The sequence below is a fragment of the Anomaloglossus baeobatrachus genome, chromosome 9 (genome assembly GCF_048569485.1).
Source record: "Anomaloglossus baeobatrachus isolate aAnoBae1 chromosome 9, aAnoBae1.hap1, whole genome shotgun sequence".
Taxonomy (NCBI): Eukaryota; Metazoa; Chordata; class Amphibia; order Anura; family Aromobatidae; genus Anomaloglossus; species Anomaloglossus baeobatrachus.
Genome location: NC_134361.1, coordinates 115393591 through 115414677, shown reverse-complemented (window position 1 = coordinate 115414677; position 21087 = coordinate 115393591). Strand labels below are relative to the sequence as shown.

The window sequence follows — 21087 nt, the reverse complement described above, 5'->3', positions numbered from 1 at the left end:
ACTACGTCAGGGGGGAAGGGGTAACGTGTGTCATTAAGGCGCTTAGTAAAGCGCTTGTCCGGAAAAGCGAGCCCGCTTAGCCGGTCTGGGACTGCGGTCCGTGCCGGAGTCCTCCACGTAATAACTAGAGGCCACCCCAGGAGCACGCTTCGTCGCAGACCGAGAGGGGCCTGGGGGCAATCCTGCAGTGCCCGGGGCCTGTGTAAGGGCCGGTCTGGACTGCAAGGCTTCTAGTATCTTAGCAGACCATTTGTTCATAGACTGAGCCATGATTGTGACAGTGACTCAGAGTTTCTCAGCTAAAACTGCAAACTCTGTCCCTGCCACCTGGACGGGGAAAGCCGGCGATTCTGCGTTGGCCGAGGGTACCGCCAGTGCCCCAGGCTCCGGCTGAGCGAGTGCCACCGGGCCCGAGCATTGCTCACAATGAGGGTAGGGGGAACCTGCTGGTAGCATAGCCGCACAAGAGGTATTGCAAGATAACCCTGTGTCTTGGCACACTTGCTCCATGTGAACAACATGCTGTTGTCTCCCAGGAGAGTGATCCCTGAGGGATATATAGCCACAAGCTAACAGTACAGTCGAACCGAGAAAAAGTATACAAATATATATTATATATATATAATAATATATATATATATATATATATATATATATATATATATATATATATATATATATATATATATATATATATATATATATATATATATATATATATATATATATATATACACACATATATATATATATATATATATATATATATATGTGTGTATATATATATATATATATACACACAGTTCAGCATTCTAGGGGGACCAGCACCGACCGCTGCAGGGCTGCAGCCAGATGTCCTCCACCGGCAGAATGTGCTTAAAACATGGCTGTCGGCGTTCACAGGGGAGGAGGGAGCCGTGGGCGTAACTAAGAAAGTGCGGGAAACTGGTGCCCCAGAGTGATTAGTGAGGGGGGAGGAGGACAGCTAAGTGTGCTCCAGCCCTCACTGTCGGCGTCAGACCGACCGTCCCGCCCTTACCCCTGACTGGCAGGCCCGGGGGCGGGAGTTTAAGGCACTAGGCCGCAAAAGCCGGGGACTAAAGTTAAAACCGCGGCCGGCAAGCAGGCGCGGTCGGCGCGGTAGTCCCGGTCTCATACCAACACCGCAGTCGCTGCAGCGTCTGAGGCCAAAGTGCTCCATGCACCGTCCCCAAGGGGACACAGATTAACTGTAGATGCAGGGCCCTGTCCCTGATGATACTCAGTCTCCTGTCCGTCAGATTCCCCCAGGGGCTGCGGAGGGAGCCCGGTCCCAGTGCCTGGATGACCGGATAGGATCCCACTTCTCCCAGAGCCCCTAAGGGATGGGGAAGGAAAACGGCATGTGGCTCCAGCCTGTGTACCCGCAATGGGTACCTCAACCTTAACAACACCGCCGACTCAGTGGGGTGAGAAGGGAACATGCCGGGGGCCCTGTTATGGGCCCTCTTTTCTTCCATCCGATATAATCAGCAGCTGCTGCTGACTAAAATGGGAGCATGAGTGAATGTGTGCCTCCTTCAACACAAAGCATAAAAACTGAGGAGCCCGTGATGCACGGGGGGGTGTATAGGCAGAGGGGAGGGGTTACACTTTTTAAAGTGTAATACTTTGTGTGGCCTCCGGAGGCAGTAGCTATACACCCAATTGTCTGGGTCTCCCAATGGAGCGACAAAGAAAAGTGGAGAAAATGGAAGTCTGCAGAGACTAGCTGTGGCCATGAAAATTTATCATGGCATCTGGACAAGATAAAAGAAAAGAAAAAGAACGACTCTTCAGAGACAAGGTCATCTAAAAAGGTACCTGGTTGTACAGTGGGTATGGAAAGTATTCACACCCCTTTAATTTTTCACTCTTTCATTGCAGCCATTTGGTAAATTCATTTTTTTCTCATTAATGTATGTAATGCAAAGGGTCTGAATACTTATGACCATGTGATACTTCAGTTTTTCTTGTTTAATAAATTTGAAAAGAATTCTACGTCTGTTTTTTTCTGTCAAGATGGGGGATGGGGTGCAGAGTGCACATTACTGAGAAAAAAAAAGTTTTTTGAATTTACCAAATGGCTGCAATGAAACAGTGAAAAATGTAAAGGGTTCTGAATACTTTCCGTACACACTGTAAATGTTTATTTGTGATATTGACTAATTCTCACCAGTACTGTAGTTCCTGTATGGCCTGATAACTATAACTCCCAGTATCTTCTTACCATTGTTAAGGACATACTGGAAGTTCTAGGTTGATGTGATAAATATATATACAGGGCTGACCTTACATTACAATTGATGAACTGTGTACAAATTCTTGTGATGTATTCCTGTACTGATGAAGGTTTTGATGCTGTTTCTGTACCGATAGGTATTATATGGATGTATTTCTGTACTGCTGGTGGTACTGATGATGAATTTCTTTACTGATAAGAATTTTGATGCTTTGTTTCTGTACCTATGGTGGTTCTTGAAATGTATATCTGTACCTATGGGGGTTCTGGTGATGTATTTCTGTACTGATTAGGGTTTTGATGCTGTGTTTCTTTACCAATGGGGGCTCTAGTGATGTACCTCTGTACTTCTGGTGGCTCTCGGTTGATGTATTCCTGTGCTTTTATAAATCCTGATACTGTACAAATGTAACAGTTCAGACGTTGTAAGATTGCATTATACAGGACTATGTTAATAAAGTATTGTGCCATCTACCAATTTAAGGGTTACTATGTTTTTTTTAATGTTAGGAGAATTAAAGGAGTTGGTCCACGTTTGTGATGTGTCTGCACTTACTCTGCACGCTGGCAGTATTCTCTGGTGCCGGTGGTGAGAATGGGAAATCACAAAACCACAAGTATGCGATTTACATAGATTTGGTCACGTGCTGACTAGACATACGTGGCCTTGATCACTGAAAATTAATTGCGTGAGGCCAGACACGTTTAGTCAGAATGTGGCCAGAAGTATACAAATCGCATACTTGTGCTCATATGACCATCCACTTTTGCAACTAGCAAGGGAGAAACCTAAAAGTGTACAGTGCAAGTGATGTGAGAATGCAGAAGCCTGCAGTCACCTCATCTCAAGCCTGCACAAGCCTTTCTATTATAAAATTAAGCCCTGTAGCATGCCCAATCCTAACAATGTGTAATATACTCACTGTCAGGATTCGGCTCTGCTTGCTGGTTCCAGCAGTCATCACATGGGCACTCCACTCATATGTGATTTTCATACTTGCGGTCATCTGACAATTAGATTTTCTTCTTACCGCTCTCTTTTTCACAGAAAATTGAATGAATTAGAAAAAGCAGCTCGGCATCACATGACTCTGTATGAAAATTGCATATGAATGACTGGTCACATGATGCCTACTCAGACCATGGGAGGGGAGGGAGTAGAGTGTAGATTGGAGTTTTTCTAGCGTGGACAGTGAGACTGTGGAAGTTTTGAGGGTTGGAGGCGGAGCTGGGGTGGAGCCTGGGGGCCCAAAAATGTTTCCAGTAAGCGGCCCGGAAAATTCCTAGTGTCAGTCCTGCGAGCACATTCACACACATAGCGCACATGCATGTATACACTGAATAATGACACACACTGCTGTATACTCACCTGTCCGGGGCCGCCGCCGATTCTGCTGTCAGCGCTTAACTGCAGTTGAATGCTTTGAGGCTCCGTAAAGCATTCAACTGCAGTAAAGCCATAACATCCTGCAGTGGCCGCTCAATACTACGGACGCTATCAAAGAGGGGTCTGTGTGCTGCAGCTGGAGGCACCGCGGACAGGGAGGACAGGTGAGACATGGCATAATAGGGGACAGAAGGTAACCAGCAGGAGCACATTACTAAACAATGCGCTCATTACTGCAGGGGACATCAGCCCCCCCCCCCCCCTCCCCAGATCTGTATGTCGCCAGCACCCCTCACCAGATCTGTATGTGTGCCGTCCCCGCGTCAGCAGCCTGCCGCCGCTGCTCGGATCCGGAGTGGCTCGAGGGTCTCCGGACCTGGGGGTAGGGGTCGCGCGGCCACTCGGCATTAAAGGGGGGGTTATTTACAAGGGATTGTATGGACAGTTTGTGACGCCACCCGTGGTGCGTGGTAAGATGGAGTACCACCGCTGCAATGGGGAGCACCCGGTGGCGATGGTGGGGGCAGCGAGATGTTTAACCCCTCCACGGGAAGGGGGAATGCCCCGGGACTCGGTGATGGTGACGGGAAGGTGCTGTTGGGACGGTCGGGGGGTCGTTTGTGTACTCACTTAGTCCAATAACACTGACACCGACAATTGTGGTAAACCAAAGTTCTGGACACCGATGCCACTTGGAGGGAGCACGCATGGATCCCGTGCCCGTTGGTGTTGCCTCTTAGTTTGTGACCTTTTCCTTGGCACCTTGTCCTCTAGTTAGTCCCTATAGTATGAAACTAGTCGGGTCCTGCTCACCAGTATGGCTAACTGGGTGAGTTTGCTCTCAGGGTTCACGCTTGGGATTTTCTGGCCCGTGTGAGTGGAAAGTCCTATTCCCCCTCGTTGCGCTAGTACCCTGAATTTGGAGTGGGTGGAGAACGGCTCTTGAAGGCTCCATCCTCGTCGGGTAAATTGTCAAGACGCCTGAAGTTTCTTCCTGACCTAGGGTCCACGTACCCCATCGTGCAGTGGCCCCTGCCCGGTGATGGCACAAGGCCGCCAGCTGGCCTCCTCGACAGTCCGTGCCCCTTGTCATGATCCTCTGCGACCGGGGTCCAGCTCCTACCAGGTCCAGACTGTCTGCAACCTAGTAGTCTCAAGGAGCCCAGCTCCTGTTCTCTCTCCTCCAACACTTCACTGCTCCATGACCTCTCCTCTTGAGAGTCACTGCTTAACTAACTGTCTGACACTCCTGACCTCCCCTTAACCAACCCCCCCACGTAGGTGAGCCTATTCCACTCAGGCCTGGTGTGTCTGGTGAGTGTGGTGCAGAGTGTTCCTAGGATTTTAATTAGCTGTTCTTGAGACCACCAATGGTTAGGGGTCCGTAACCAAGGAGGAAGTGGATACTGTGCAGAAGGGCAGATTGCACAATACCCTGTGCCGACCTGATAGGCCAGGGCGTCACATATGCCCACAGCCCCCCCCCTCACCAGATCTGTATGCCCCCAGCCCCACTTACCACTGCTCCTGTCAGCACCACTAAGCATAGACAGATGTTCATTTCACCGCACGCCCGACGCGATAGCATCGGGCCTGTTTATAGTATATAATATACAGTAATATATTATACAGTTTATACATACACACACACACACACACACACACACTTTCTTACCATACATTACATATATTTAGGCTATGTGCGCACGTTGCGTTCTCTGCAGTGCGGAAAAGAATGCACCCTCTGGCAGACTGGACACTGAGTTTATAAAATAAAATGCATCCACAAGGCATGCATTTTGGATGCTTTTTCCATGCGTTTTGGATGCATTTTTGACAGTGCGTTCATCCGGCAATTCAGCTCTGCTACATGCCGGCTGACAGCACACACAGTCGCGCGATGAGAATCAACTCGGGTGAACTGCACCCGACTTCTATGTCATACCGCAGCTCTGTCTGTGGCGTCCTGATTATCATCTTCACCGCACACATCCCGACATTACCGCCTACATCCCCGCACACATCCCGACATTACCGCCTACATCCCCGCACACATCCCGACATTACCGCCTACATCCCCGCACACATCCCGACATTACCGCCTACATCCCCGCACACATCCCGACATTACCGCCTACATCCCCGCACACATCCCGACATTACCGCCTACATCACCGCACACAACCCGACATTCACGCACACAACCCGACATTCATGCACACATCCAGACATCCCCGCACACATCCAGACATTACCGCCGACACCCCCGCCCACATCCCGACATTACCGCCGACATCCCCGCACAAGTACCGACATTACCGGCCACATCCCGACATCCCCGCCCACATCCCGACATTACCGCCGACATCCTCGCCCACATCCTCGCCCACATCCCGTCATTACCGCACACATCCTGACATCCCCGCCCACATCCCGACATTACCGCCGACATCCCCACACAAGTCCCGACATCCCCGCCCACATCCCGACATTACCGCCGACATCCCCGCACAAGTACCGACATTACCAGCCACATCCCGACATCCCCGCACACATCCCGACATTACCGCCGACACACCCGCCCACATCCCGACATTACCGCCGACATCCCCGCACAAGTACCGACATTACCGGCCACATCCCGACATCCCCGCCCACATCCTCGCCCACATCCCGACATTACCGCCGACATCCCCGCCCACATCCCGTCATTACCGCACACATCCTGACATCCCCGCCCACATCCCGACATTACCGCCGACATCCCCACACAAGTCCCGACATCCCCGCCCACATCCCGACATTACCGCCGACATCCCCGCACAAGTACCGACATTACCAGCCACATCCCGACATCCCCGCACACATCCCGACATTACCGCACACATCCCGACATCCCCGCGCACACATCCTGACATTCACGCACACATCCCGACATTCACGCACACATCCCGACATTCACGCACACATCCCGACATCCCCGCACACATCCTGACATTCACGCACACATCCCGACATCCCCGCACACATCCTGACATTCACGCACACATCCCGACATTACCGCCGACATCCCCACACAAGTACAGACATTACCGGCCACATCCCGACATTACCGCCGACATCCCCGCACACATCCCGACATCCCCGCACACATCCAGACATTACCGCCGACATCCCCGCACAAGTACCGACATCCCCGCACACATCCCGACATTACCGCCGACATCCCCGCACAAGTACCGACATTACCGGCCACATCCCGACATTACCGCCGACATCCCCGCACAAGTACCGACATCCCCGCACACATCCCGACATCCCCGCACACATCCCGACACTACAGCCCTCATCACCGCACACAAACTGGCATTACCTCAGTGACGTCCCCGCTGACAGCGCGATTCACTTCAGTTGCTGGGTGGAGCTAACAGGAGCGGCGGTGTTCTACGGCCGCTCCTGTCAGCTTCATGTAGCAGAGCTGGATGCGTCGCGGGACCACTGGATTACGCCGGACCTGGAGGGGTATTTGGGGATTTTAATAAAGTGGTGAAAGAGGGTGTTTTTTGTCCTTTATTCCAAATAAATGATTTTTTCGGGTGTATGTGCTTACTTTCACTTACAGGTTAATTATGGAAGGTATCTCGGGGAGACGCCTGTCATGATTAACCTAGGACTTAGTGGCAGCTATGGTGGGCTGCTGCCATTAACCCCTTATTGCCACCGCACCAGGGCAATTCGGGATGAGTCGGGTAAAGTCCCGGGACTGTCGCATGTAATGGATGCAGCAATTCCGGGCGGCTCCTGGCTGATATTGTTAGGCTGGGGGGCTTCCCATAACGTGGCGCTCCCCATCCTGAGAATACCAGCCTTCAGCCGTGTGGCTTTATATTGGCTGGTATCAAAATTGGGGGGGACCGCATGTAGGTTTTTTTTTATTTATTTTACTGCACGATCTAGACCCGCCCACCTGCGGCTGTGATTGGTTGCAGTGAGACAGCTGTCACTCAGCGTGGGGGCATGTCTGACTGCAACCAATCATAGGCGCCGGTGGGCGTGGAAAGCAGGGAATACGAGATTGAATAATGAGCGGCCGGCATTTTCAAAAGAGGAAAAGCCGCCGGAGCAGTGTGAATGCCGTGCAGCGCCGCGCCGGTGATCTGGGAACGGTGAGCATGAGGAGAGGGGGGGGGGGGGGGGTCTAGACTGACAGACGGACAGAGAGAGAGAGACAGACAGAGCGACCAACTGACAGAGAGAGAGACCGACCGACCAACAGACGGAGGGACATTCACCGACATCCACAGAGATTGACCGACATTGAAAAGACTTGCGTTTAAAGCATGCGGAACGCAACAAAAATGCAGTCCAAGTGCATTTTGGTTGGCGTTCTGACCCACATGATTTGTTTCAATGGGTGGAGAATGCAGCTACAACGCACAAAATAAGTGACATGATGCTTTTTTTCCGCAGCGATTTTGGGCATCCAAAACACTGCGTTTAGAAACGCAGCATGTGCATTTTTTCGCTTTCTCATGGACTTTGCTGGGGAAGCTGAATGCATGCAGTTACACTGCAGTTCAAAACGCAGCGATTCCGCGGGAAAAAATGCAACGTGCGCACATAGCTTTAAAGTGAACTGGTCAGATTCCAGTTGCTCGAACATGACCTGGTATCTTTTACTCTAAACGGTTTTGCTACAGTTTCAAGGATGTAGCTGTGGACAATAGGCAGAGACATGGCTAGTTTTATATTGTCCCATGACTACTTCTCCCTGCCCCATTTTTTGTGTAGGAAAACTAAACTGTAAGGGGATAATGATTGCAGTATATTCATACTGGATGTACAATGTACTTTGTTATATAGCAGCAGGGAGAGAAGACTGCAGTCTTCTTTTTTGTACTATGGCTGTGTGTATAGCATGTAGAGACTCATTAACCAATCTTTTTCTGCATTATGCGCATGGACATCTTACACTCCTGTTTGAAGGGAAGGTTAAAAAAATAAATAAAATAAAAAAATTGGTTTATAATTTGCAGATATACATTTAGTGATTTAAGAAAAATAAGTAAAGTATCTCATTATAGTCTTAGCTTTACAGACTGGTGCTAAGACTCCCCATTACCACTCAGATGACGTAAAGAATCAGTTTTCCCTCTCGAAAATTAGTATAACCCAGAGAAAACAATCTCTTCTGACGGTGCGCTTACTTTTGTAATGTCAAACCAATAGGTCGTTATTTTTTTGCTTCCTATAACCAATAGGTTTTAAAAATAACTCTTTAAAAATAGCAATCTATGCAAGTAATAATGACAACATATCTACACACACCAGACCTTTACTTCCTCTGCACTTTGCCTAGTTTTCTCCTCCACTGGATTGTCAACGTCCCTCTTCTCCCATTCTTGTCTAAAAAGAAATTGTTTAAATACAAGTGGTTAAAGCCATTATCAGTGGGTGTCTTCAGTTTTTGTTTTTTTTCAATGAGTTTATGAGTGCTCAATTAGCTAAGTAACTTAGCTAATTGATCATTTAACCTTGTATACCCTATCCAGTGGCTATTTTTGTACAGTTTATGACTGCCAAATAGTCCTACAATCAGAAATCTTATGGTCAGGGTGAAAAGTTACGTCTCCTAATTACTTATCCTCCATGGGACACTATGTGGCCAATTCATCCAACAGAAATTCAGAATGTAAACCAATTGTCAACTACGCATACATCCCCAATACTTTGCTGTAGTGTTTTCCCTGACTTGCATTATGTATTTATGTGTTTAAGGCTATGTGCGCACGTTGCGTAAATACATGTAGTTACGCTGCGCTTTGTAGCGCAGCGTAACTGCATGCGTCCTGCGTCCCCTGCACAGTCTATGGAGATTGTGCAGGGGCCGTGCACACGTGGCGTCTTAAGCTGGTGTCACACTAAGCGACAGCGACAACGACGTCGCTGTTACGTCACCATTTTCGGTGACGTAACAGCGACCTTGTAAGTCGCTGTTATGATCGCTGCTTAGCTGTCAAACAGCAGAAGCAGCGATCATAACGTCGCTGTGCTACATGTGCAGAGAGCAGGGAGCCGCGCTTAGCGCTGGCTCCTTGCTCTCCTAGGTACAGTACACATCGGGTTAATTAACCCGATGTGTGCTGCAGCTACATGTCACAGTGCAGAGAGCAAGGAGCCGCGCGCACTGCTTAGCGCTGGCTCCTTGCTACAGTACACATCGGGTTAATTACCCGATGCATACTGCAGCCACATGTCACAGTGCAGGAGCCGGCACTGGCAGCAAGAGCGGAGGCTGGTAACCAGCGTAAACATCGGGTAACCAGGGAAAGGTCTTCCCTTGGTTACCCGATGTTTACGCTGGTTACAGCTTACCGCAGCTGCCAGTGCCGGCTCCTGATCGCTTCATTTCGTCGCTCTCTCGCTGTCACACACAGCGATGTGTGTGTCACAGCGGGAGAGTGACGACCAAAAAATGAAGCTGGACATTCAGCAACGACCGGCGACCTCACAGCAGGGGCCAGGTCGTTGCTGGATGTCACACACAGCGACAGCGACGGGACGTCGCTGCAACGTCACAGAAAATGGTGACGTAGCAGCGACGTCGTTGTCGTCGTCGTTATGTGTGACACCAGCTTAAGAGTGCAGCGCTTCGGCTGCTGCCTGAAGCGCTGCGTTTTAAGAAGTGACATGTCCCTTCCGTGCGCTTTGCCGGCAGCTCCTTCTCTATGGCAGGAGCTGCAGGCAGAGCGCATGGAATCGGCTTTTTTTTTTTCTCTACGGACATTTTCTGCAGCGATTTGAAGCGCACGTGTGCTCTTCAGATCGCTGCAGAAATTTCTGCAGGGCTAGTACGCAACGTGCGCACATAGTCTAAGGTTTCCATGAAATGCATAGGCCAAAACTCCTGATAGCTGTTCACACGTTAGCGTTGTTTTCATGAGCAGTATTTGTACAGTGAATATAGAAATACATACCATATTTTTCACACTATAAATAAACATTTTTCCCAAACAATCTTTGGAGAAATGTGGGGGGAGTGCGTCTTATAGTCCAGAGTGTACTGGCTGTGGCTGGGGGGTGGGGAGCGCGACGAAGCAGCGGGTCACAGGAGGCAGGAGCTGGCACTGGAGCGAACAGTGTGCCTGCTAATAACGAAAATGAATATTCACTGCTCCTTACACCCCTAATCCCGCCCTCATCTAGGCACTGAAGCCAGCGCTGAGATGTGGATGCGATTATGGGTGTTGCGAGCAGTGAATATATATTCTCTTTAATAGGTGGTTTGCATGATCACTCAGCCACCAATTTCCTGCAGCAGCTGGACAATCATGCGTGTCTGCTACAAATGAGAAATTCACTGCTTCCAATGACTATCTCCACCCACCTCCAAGCGCCAGCTATAGTGTCTAGATGTGATAAAAATTATGGGCGTGGGGAGCAGTGAATATTAATTTAATAGGAGGCACATGCAAGCATCCAGCCACCAGTTTGCTGCAGCAATCCTGTGTGTGCCTGCTATTTAAGATAATGAATAAACACTACTCCCTAGGCCCAAAATCCCGGGTGTGAGGAGCAGAGAATATTCCGGCAGCTGACATCAGCGTGTAACTTGGGGCGCAAAAGCAATGATGAAATGCGCTGCCCCGCTTCCATGCTGAAGTCATATGCTGGCATCAGAAGAGGACACCACATACAGGGGGAGTAGAGGGATGGTGAGTATAAATGTTCATTTTTATTATATATATATATATATATATATATATATATATATATATTTTTTTTTTATTTTTTTTTTTAAGTGTGCTGCGAGATGAGGGACATCTATATATACACATACCAGAATGGGCCTGCGGTGGTTATCATATATACAAGGATGGGCACAGGATAAGGGCTGTATATATATATATATACATACATACACACACATACATTACACCAGGATGGAGCATCACACACACATACATTACACCAGGATGGAGCATCATATATATCAGGATGGGGCCAGGATGGAAGACATATATATCAGGATGGGAGACATACCTGGAAGGGGCAGAGGATGAGCACTAAACAAAATTGGGGACATGACCCCCATAACAGTGTCAATAGCAGATTCTCCCATAACAGTGGGTCATGACCACATTTTTTGCTTAAATGTTTCTCCTATTTTCCTCTTCTAAAACCTAGGTATACCTTATGATCCAGTGCCTCATAGTTCGAAAAAAACCTTGATACCTGCTATCAGTGGAAGCCTTATGTTCTGCAGTGCAGTCATAATTTGCATCTTCACTACCGGTTGATGCACTGTTTCGGTTCTTTTTTGTTCCACTTCGAAAGAGCTCAACAGCAGCAATTAACTCTCGCTCATCTACTCCAAAAACATCTCTATATAGACATTCATAGAGAACAGCTGAAAACAAACAAAAAAAACACAATAGAGAAGCACATTCAAATAAAAGACCTATCCAGTGTACTACTTTAAACGCAAGTATAAACTAATACCTAATTTAAGCTTCCTGTACAAGAGGGCTTTATGGCAGCTGCAAATTTCAGAAAAACACTGTGCACAAACAATAACTGGACAGACATTTTGGGACAAACCTCGTAACTCCTTAAAGGGAACTAACTAATCACCAGGATTTTCGTATATAACCGAAAGCCAGTGCTATAAAGGCACTATCAGGCTGATTCTCTACATACCTTTAGTGGTCAGCTGAGATGCATAGGTTTTGAAATCCAGGAAGGTTTATAAAATCATCAGCTTCTTGAGTGACAGCAGCTGAGGATCAGATAATAGTTATCGCCTCCCCCTGTTAGAATTAGCATAAGTATTATACAATTGATTTCATTTTTGACTTGCAGGACCTGTGTGAGGTCATAACCATGTGACCAGAAGGGGCAGGGCCTGTGCAAACAAAGCTAATGATTTTATAAACGTTACTTTCTTGGATTTCAAAACCTAAACATCCAAGCTGACCACTAAAGGTACGTATAGAATCAGCCTGATAGTGCCAGTATAGCAGTGCCAGTATAGCACTGACTTTAGGCTATGTGCCCACGCTGCGGAAAATGCGCGGAATTTGCCGCGGATTTTTCAAAAATCTGCAGCACAGCTACTCCCCAGCCATTTCTATGGCATTTGGGAACTGCTGTGCCCACGCTGCGTTTTTTTCCGCAGCGGAAATAAAGCGGATTTCCCTGCGGAAAAATCAGCAGCATGGGAATTATTCCTGTGGACTTTTCCGCAGGGTCCCATATACTTACCTGCCTCGATAGAAGACAACGATGTCACTTTCTCCGTCCGCTGCACAGGAGCGCGGTCGATCCAGTTACAGGAAGGAAGAGGTGGGCGGCGCCTGCACGAGCTTCGGTCATGTGACAGCCGGAGCTAGTGCAGGCCCGCCCACCTTCTCCAGCACAGTGCACCAGACGCTGACAGAGTGACCCGGCTGCCGGAAAGCGAGGTGCTGCATGATGGAGGTAAGTAATATGAACGCCCCGATCACTGCAGCACTTGTTCTGCATTGAGGATGCAGTGCCGAAGCCATGGTACTGTATCCTCAATGCAGAATGCCCGCACCATATCCGCAGGACATTCTGCAATACATCTGTCGCGGGCGGAGGAGGGGATGCTGCGCCCTCCCACTGCTCGGGTCTGGCCGTTGCTGCAGCGGCTACCGCTACTGCTCGGTGGTGGCTCAAGCGGTGGGCCGGATCCCGGGGACTCGAGCGGCGTTCCTCACCCGTGAGTGAAAAGGGAGATCGATTGGATGGTGGGAGATTTGGTGATTGTCCGTGACGCCACCCACGGTTGTGGTGATATTGGTGACACCACCGCTGCTCTAGACGGGGATCCCGGGAGCGGTGACAGGGAGCAGCTTTGTTGTTAGTTCTCCCCTCCGTGGGTAGGGGGGTTGGTTGTCCCGGGGCCCGGTGATGGGGTAGGAATGGATGGCAGGCGGGTTACGGGGCCTGGTGAGGTGCAGGGTCGCGGGGGTAGCGCTGTGCCGCACGGCACGGTGGTGCTCACTCAGCCAATGATGAGGACACAGTTCTCGGTAAAACAGACGGCTGGATGGACAGGTCCCACAGACGGCTGCGGTGTTGTTTCTCCGGGCAGATTGATGGTGACTGCCTTTCCCTGCACCTATGTATGGTAAACGGTTCCAATGGGTTCCCACCGGTAACCCGCTCCCCGGCTTGGATATGGGCCGGAGGAGCCCCTTTTGCCCGCAGGCTCTGGCCCTGGGAACGGTAGCCTTGGCGGTGGCTGTGTTTCCCTCTCACGGTTGGACTGTTGCCTTCTGTCAGGACTTGGCTGCTGGGAAACCCAGGAGGTTCCCTTCGCTAACGGATTTGGCAAATTCCCGGCGACTCCTAGCCTTGCCGGGGTCCGTAAGCCCCTGCCAGATGGTGCTGACTTCTCTTTGCGTACCGGTCTGGTACCGCCGGGCCACCGCCCGTCCACGGTCCTTACGGTAAACTCCGATAGGCCACTCCTGCAGACGGTCACCACCGTCTGCAGACGGTCACCACCGTCTGCAGACGGTCACCACCGTCTGCAGACGGTCACCACCGTCTGCCAACCTTGCTGTACCGCCCGGGCCACACACCCGGACGCTGTCAGTTAGTTGCTCCACTACTACTTTCCTCCCTTCCACTTTCACCTCCAAAACTAAACTCCACCAAACTGTTCCTTTTCCCGCCTCCAGGACTGTGAACTCCTCGGTAGGCGGGGCCAACCGCCTGGCCCACCCCCTGGTGTGGACATCAGCCCCTGGAGGGAGGCAACAAGGGTTTTAGTCTGACTTCGGTGTGCCTGACCGGGAGTGTGGGGTGTGTTGGTGTTGTTCTCTGTGGCCCCTGGCTTGTCCAGGGCACCACACATCCGCAGCATGGAAACAGACAGAAGTTTTGCTGCAGTTTTCTGGGAGCACCTGTGAAATGTCCTGCGGATATAACCGCAGGACACTGTCCCCGTGGGCACATAGCCTTAGGTTATATACAAAAATCCTGGTGATTGGTTCCCTTTAAGGACCCCAGCTAGACTATTTTTTCCCCCCAGGTGCTTCATAAAAGTTCAACATTGGATCGTAAAACTGATTGGTAAAATCGCTGAGAAATTTAATTTAACATGGCCATATACTGTATGGGGGGGGGGGGGGAGGTTAAAAAAAATGCTGTTTAGGTATACTGTAAGGCTTGCAAAGGAAGGAGTACATAGTTGGTTGGAAAAGAATGTGGAGGCCATGTTACATTTGCTGAATCTTTGAGGTGCCAAAACAGTAGAAACCCCCAGATATGACCCCATTTTGGAAAATAAACCCCTTAAGAAATTCATCTAGGTGTATGGTGAGCATTTTTAACCCACAGGAGCTTCATAGAATTTTATAAGATTGGTACGTGAAAAAAAATATTTCATTTCTACTAATGGGAGAAACAGGACCTTCCAATTTGTTATGTTATGCAATTTCTCCTTAAAACAGTAATACTCCCGTAAGTGGCTGGATACTACTTTTTGGTTTTAGGCAGGCTTGTATGGAAAAAACACACACAAATAAAAGGTTATATTAGCTGCAATATTTCATTTTCACAAAGGGTCATCAGTAAGAATGAACGCCTTAATTTGTTACTCAATTTTTCCTGAATACAGGAACTCCACATATGTGGTTGAAGACTACTCTTTAGCTAGACAGGAAACAGAAGGGATAAAGTACTGACTTTTGGAGCACAGATTTTGTTGGAATACATTGTAGGCAACAATGGCCTGTTAGATGGGAGGGCCTAAAGCTGGTGTCACACTAAACGACAGCGACAACGACGTCGCTGTTACGTCACCATTTTCGGTGACGTAACAGCGACCTTGTAAGTCGCTGTTATGATCGCTGCTTAGCTGTCAAACACAGCAGAAGCAGCGATCATAAGGTCGCTGTGCTACATGTTCAGAGAGCAGGGAGCCGCGCTTAGCGCTGGCTCCTTGCTCTCCTGCAGCACACATCGGGTTAATTAACCCGATGTGTGCTGCAGCTACATGTCACAGTTCAGAGAGCAGGGAGCCGCGCTTAGCGCTGGCTCCTTGCTCTCCTGCAGCACACATCGGGTTAATTAACCCGATGTGTGCTGCAGCTACATGTCACAGTTCAGAGAGCAGGGAGCCGCGCTTAGCGCTGGCTCCTTGCTCTCCTGCAGCACACATCGGGTTAATTAACCCGATGCATACTGCAGCCACATGTCACAGTGCAGGAGCCGGCGCTGGCAGTAAGAGCGGAGGCTGGTAACCAGCGTAAACATCGGGTAACCAGGGAAAGGTCTTCCCTTGGTTACCCGATGTTTACGCTGGTTACAGCTTACCGCAGCTGCCAGTGCCGGCTCCTGATCGCTTCCTTTCGTCGCTCTCTCGCTGTCACACACAGCGATGTGTGTGTCACAGCGGGAGAGTGACGACCAAAAAATGAAGCTGGACATTCAGCAACAACCGGCGACCTCACAGCAGGGGCCAGGTCGTTGCTGGATGTCACACACAGCGACAGCGACGGGACGTCGCTGCAACGTCACAGAAAATGGTGACGTAGCAGCGACGTCGTTGTCGTCGTTATGTGTGACACCAGCTTAACAGGCCACTAGAGATTGCAGACCACAAAGCCATATCTTGGCCTTGGACATGCTATGGTTACCATCAGAATCTCGTGATCATGGATTAACCATTTAGATGCAGTTACTGAAAGCGGCAGCTAGGGTGATTAAGAGGCTGACTGGTGACAACACCGATAGTGACCGAGGCAGGAGGATGCACAACACCCTCCCTGCAGTACCTCACATTTGGTTCCAATCTTCTCAGAAACATCACTGAGAAGATCAGAGCCAGAAAAGCAGGCGAATACAGTCAGCTCCATTGTGATTTGTCTGTCTGTACAGGTCATGATTCTAGTAACAAACACCACAAAACAAACAATGTAATGCTCCTTCATTATCCACTATGTATACATACCTTGACAGATTGCAGCAGTTGTCTGGAAACTTTTAGTGAATACAGAATCATAATGCCCATTAGTGGAACAACACAACATTATCTGCAATGTAAATAAGGGCATAACATTTAGGACAACTTACATCATTTCCTTATAGCCTTTAATGTATGGTGCATAGTGTGAGCATGCAAAGAGGTCTATCATAATACAATTAACCACTTAACCCAATGCACATGAAAGGCTGGGTGCATAGACTGTCATTTACCACACCACATCGTATACAATATGTGCAGAGTGATGATTAAGGCTAAGTTCACATTTCCGCTAAAATCTATCAGTCACAATCCGCTGCTCTTGTAAACAACGGAATCCGTTTAGCGGATTCCGCTGCTCCCATAGACTTGTATGAGCAGCGGATTGTGACTGATGATGCTGCGTTGCACCCTCCGCCCGACTGATCAGTCGTGGAACGACTGACCGCCGGGCGGGGGGAACGCAGCATGTAACGTTTTTTGAGCAGCGAGATCCGTCGGATTTCGCTGCGCATGCTCTATGTTTCCCTGCACACGTCACCAGCTTTGGTTGGTTACCCGATATTTACCCTGGTTACGGTGCAAGGAGCCAGCGCTAAGCGGTGTAGGCCCGTAACCAAGGTAAATATCGGGTAACCAAGGTAAACAGCGGGTGCTTTGCTGTTACCCGATATTTAGGCTGGTTGCGTGTGCAGGGAGGCCGACACTTCCCCGCTCGGCCCCTCCCGCACTCCGCACATGTATGTACACACACACACATACACACCTGTCCCCAGCCATGCAGACAAGCACTGCCACTGACACCCTCGTCTGGCCCCGCCCCCCGCTCGGCTCCGCCCCCTCCCGCACTTTGCATGTGAACACACACACATACATACATACATGCACATACACACACTCACTCACACATACACTCACCTGTCCCCAGCCATGCAGACCGCAGCACTTCCACTGACATCCTCAGCGCCTGGCCCCGCCCCCCGCTCGGCTCCGCCCCCTCCCGCATTCAGCATGTGTGTATACACACACACACACACACTCACCTGTCCTGCAGTCCCTGCGGCACTGACGTCCTCAGTGCCACGGCCCCGCTCGGCTCCCCTCCCCCCCGAATTCCGCCCCCCGCACACAACGGAATCCGATAAAGAATTCTGTTCTTTGTCATCCGTTGTACAGCGTTGAACAGCGCATCAGTCACATGCGTCAAGCGACGCATGTGACTGATACAAAACAACGGAAATGTGAACTTAGCCTAAGCAGGAACTCAGTTGATGGCAGGAACTGCAGATGGCACAGTCCATTACATACAGCTGGGTTCCAGCAACCACAATCATTGCCAAGTGCAATCCTATCCGTTTAGCTCATTACATGCCACCATGTAAGGCCATGTTGACATTGCGCGTCTGACACAGGTCAGCCTTGAAGAACCTTATTTGGGTTGAACCCTTGACTTTAAAGAGGCAGAAGGAGTCACTGATACAGTTGAAATACAGACATAGCACTGCCTTCTTGAGGTAGGCACAAACGTTGGCACAAAGAGGCAGTTAGTCACATCTCAAAAAAGTGGATCCTGCTATAACGGACGCAGAGAGCACAGTGTCCGCTTTTATGAGGCGGACACAAGTGTGGTGGACGACAATTTTGTGCCCACCTCAAAAAGTCTGTGCTCTGGTTGATAGTGTTGCTTTATCACTGATGAAACTATCTGCCTTTTAAAGTGAATAGTCCTGTCGGAGATTCTGCCTAAATCAAATCCCCCCAATTTTAAGGAAGCCCTGATGGAGCCACTGATATATATAGCTTTTATGCATATGTACCGCCCCCACGTCAGCAGCCGGGCTGCTTGGATCCGGATCTGCAGTGTGGCTTGAGGGGTCTCTGGACCCGGGGGTCTCACGGACACTTCGAAATATAAAGGGGAATGATGGTATGTGGGGATATTGTATACAGTCCGTGACGGCACCCACAGTGTGTGGTAAAATGGGGTACCACCGCTGCTATTGGGGAGCACCCGGGGCGTTGGAATGGCAGCTAGCTGTTGTAAACCCTCCGTGAGTAGGGATGGATGCCCAAGGGCCCAGTGTCTCTGTGCTGCGGATGGTGATTGCAGGGGCCGGCGCGCCCGGACGGACCAGGGGATGTTTGTGTACTCCCTATTAAAGTAAACCAAGGTGCCAGTGGCCGGAGCTCCGCGGCCCGGGTGTATTCTGGTCCCTCACTCGGGGTGATGGTCTGTGTCACTTTCCTCTGCACTACTTTAGTTCTCTTTTGGACTTCTCGGTATGGAACTTGGGAGTCCGCTCCCAGAACTTCAGTTGGGAGCCTTGCCCGCAGACTCTGACCCGTGGGATCTAAAGGGGCCCTGGCGGATGCCCTATCCCCCGCGGTGGGCTGCTGGTTTGCTATCGGGACTTTGGGTGGGACAGGACCTGTAATCCTGTCCTCAACTGGTTAATTAGCAAAGTCGGTGGTTCCGGTCTCTGCTTCAGGGTCCAGGTATCCCCTCTGTGCACGGTTTCCGGGTCGGGTCTCTGGTATCAGTACCGGCGGGCTCCTACCCTGTCCACCTCGGATCTCCGGCAGCCGTCTTCCCGTATCCTGTCAGACACTGACCACCATCTGCCACCTAGCCAGATCGCAGGGGCTCCAACCCCGACGCCTTTGCTCTCTGACTTCACTTGCGCTTTCTACTCCAACTTTGAACCTCCACTTCGAACTCCAAACTTAATCTGACTCTTTTTCTCTAGACCCCGAGGTGGGCGTTGTCCTTTTGCCTGGTCCCGCCCACTGGTGTGCCTGTCCTACCCTGGGGGGGGTGACTAGGGTTTTGTTAGCTTGGTGTAACCCTGTGAGGGAAGGTGTTATGCGGGGGGCCTATTCTATGTGTGACCACCTGGGGCACCAGGGCGTCCCACATATTAGTGTTTCGAATCAGCAATTAAATTATGAACAACAACCAGTTTAGAAATACATCAAACAATTTTGGGAGGAAGGAAAAGAGACGAGGGAACGAAGGAGAGAGGAACTTTATTGATGAAACGGGGTAAATGGGGATAGGAAAGGAAAGGGGGAGAACTAACATGTAGAGAACTTATTTACATCTGAATCTATATACCTCATTCAATTGTTTTGAATGAATTATATATATGTTCAGAATAGAGATCGGGAAGAAAAATAAGAAGAGGAAAGAAAAAAGAAGAAAAAGAAGGGATAATACTTCATCTGTAAGAACCAGCACAACCAAAATAATTTATGTCAAACACTAAGAATACAGTGTAACAGGTTTTACACTGTATAAATCTGGCATTGCCACCATACTGCCCCACTTAATGAAGAGGTTATTGAAGCACAGTGAACAACATTAAATTTAAAACTAACAAAAAAATAAATTAAAAAAAGGCAGAATTTGTGGTTTTGTATTCCTTCCCACAGAGGTAATATAAAATTGATTTACATTCCTATTTTCAGAACTGAATAGCTATCCAACCTCCTAGCATTCTGCTTGCAGGAGGGCATTCAACTTCTATGAGCGTTTGGGCAGCCGGCATGGTTGAGACGCTGACCAGAACCTTGTAGCACCCTGACCTTCAGGGGCGCTACACACTCACTGCCTACGAATCTGGCCTTATCTGGGGTGGCAAGTAACTTTGGTAATTAGCAGTACCTATAGAATTAAAAACTCAATTCTTGAGATTACCCCTACGGTATGCCAATCTTAAGTGGGTTGAGCAGGTATAAGATTCCGAAAGTTGCAACATTTGTGCACAACTCGTTGTCGCACGAAAATTCAGTGACTTTTCAAAGAATAAGCCAATTTTTGGTGTAACCATTAACAAAACTGGGCCTATATATATTTACATGACACACCCTAACATGGCACTACTAAAGAATCAACAAATCCACAAAAAACTTTTCTAAGGACAAAAATAAGGCTGCATTCCCATGAGTATTTGGTGAGTTTTTAATGTTGAAGAATTTCTGCACCAATGGAAATTAGATTACTTTATTTTTCATTGCATTTCTTTTTCCTTTATGAAAGATTTTATTGCTTTTTACGCATGTTTCTTGTCTTTTTTTGCATTGTCATGCTTTAAATAAAGTGGCTTTGTATTTGACACTTCCTAGTATTCGGCTTTGAGAAAACTTTATTGAAGCATCACTCCAGCATAGGGTTTTTTTCAGTGCTGGAGTGTAGCTTTTAATCCAAGTCCTCTGCCCTCACTCATATACTTGCCCTCCGGCGTTTTTCACTTTATTGGTGCCACTACGTTCCCATCTTGTGACAGCAACTTCTGACTGCCTGGAAGTCAGAAGTTAAGCTGGTGTCACACATAACGACGACGACAACGATGTCGCTGCTACGTCACCATTTTCTGTGACGTTGCAGCGACGTCCCGTCGCTGTCGCTGTGTGTGACATCCAGCAACGACCTGGCCCCTG

At 49.2% G+C, this 21087-nt stretch overlaps 1 protein-coding gene across 1 annotated transcript in view; it reads right to left on the bottom strand.

Moving 5' to 3' along the window:
• ALG13 (ALG13 UDP-N-acetylglucosaminyltransferase subunit) overlaps positions 1 to 21087 on the bottom strand; it is a 302253-nt gene that overhangs the window by 107355 nt on the left and 173811 nt on the right. Inside the window, exons 12-14 of the mRNA XM_075324885.1 lie at positions 16636 to 16717; positions 11883 to 12057; positions 8981 to 9053 (exon numbers count right to left, since the gene is read on the bottom strand). Coding sequence (XP_075181000.1) covers positions 8981 to 9053; positions 11883 to 12057; positions 16636 to 16717 — 330 coding nt within the window. The remainder of the gene's footprint in view (positions 1 to 8980; positions 9054 to 11882; positions 12058 to 16635; positions 16718 to 21087) is intronic.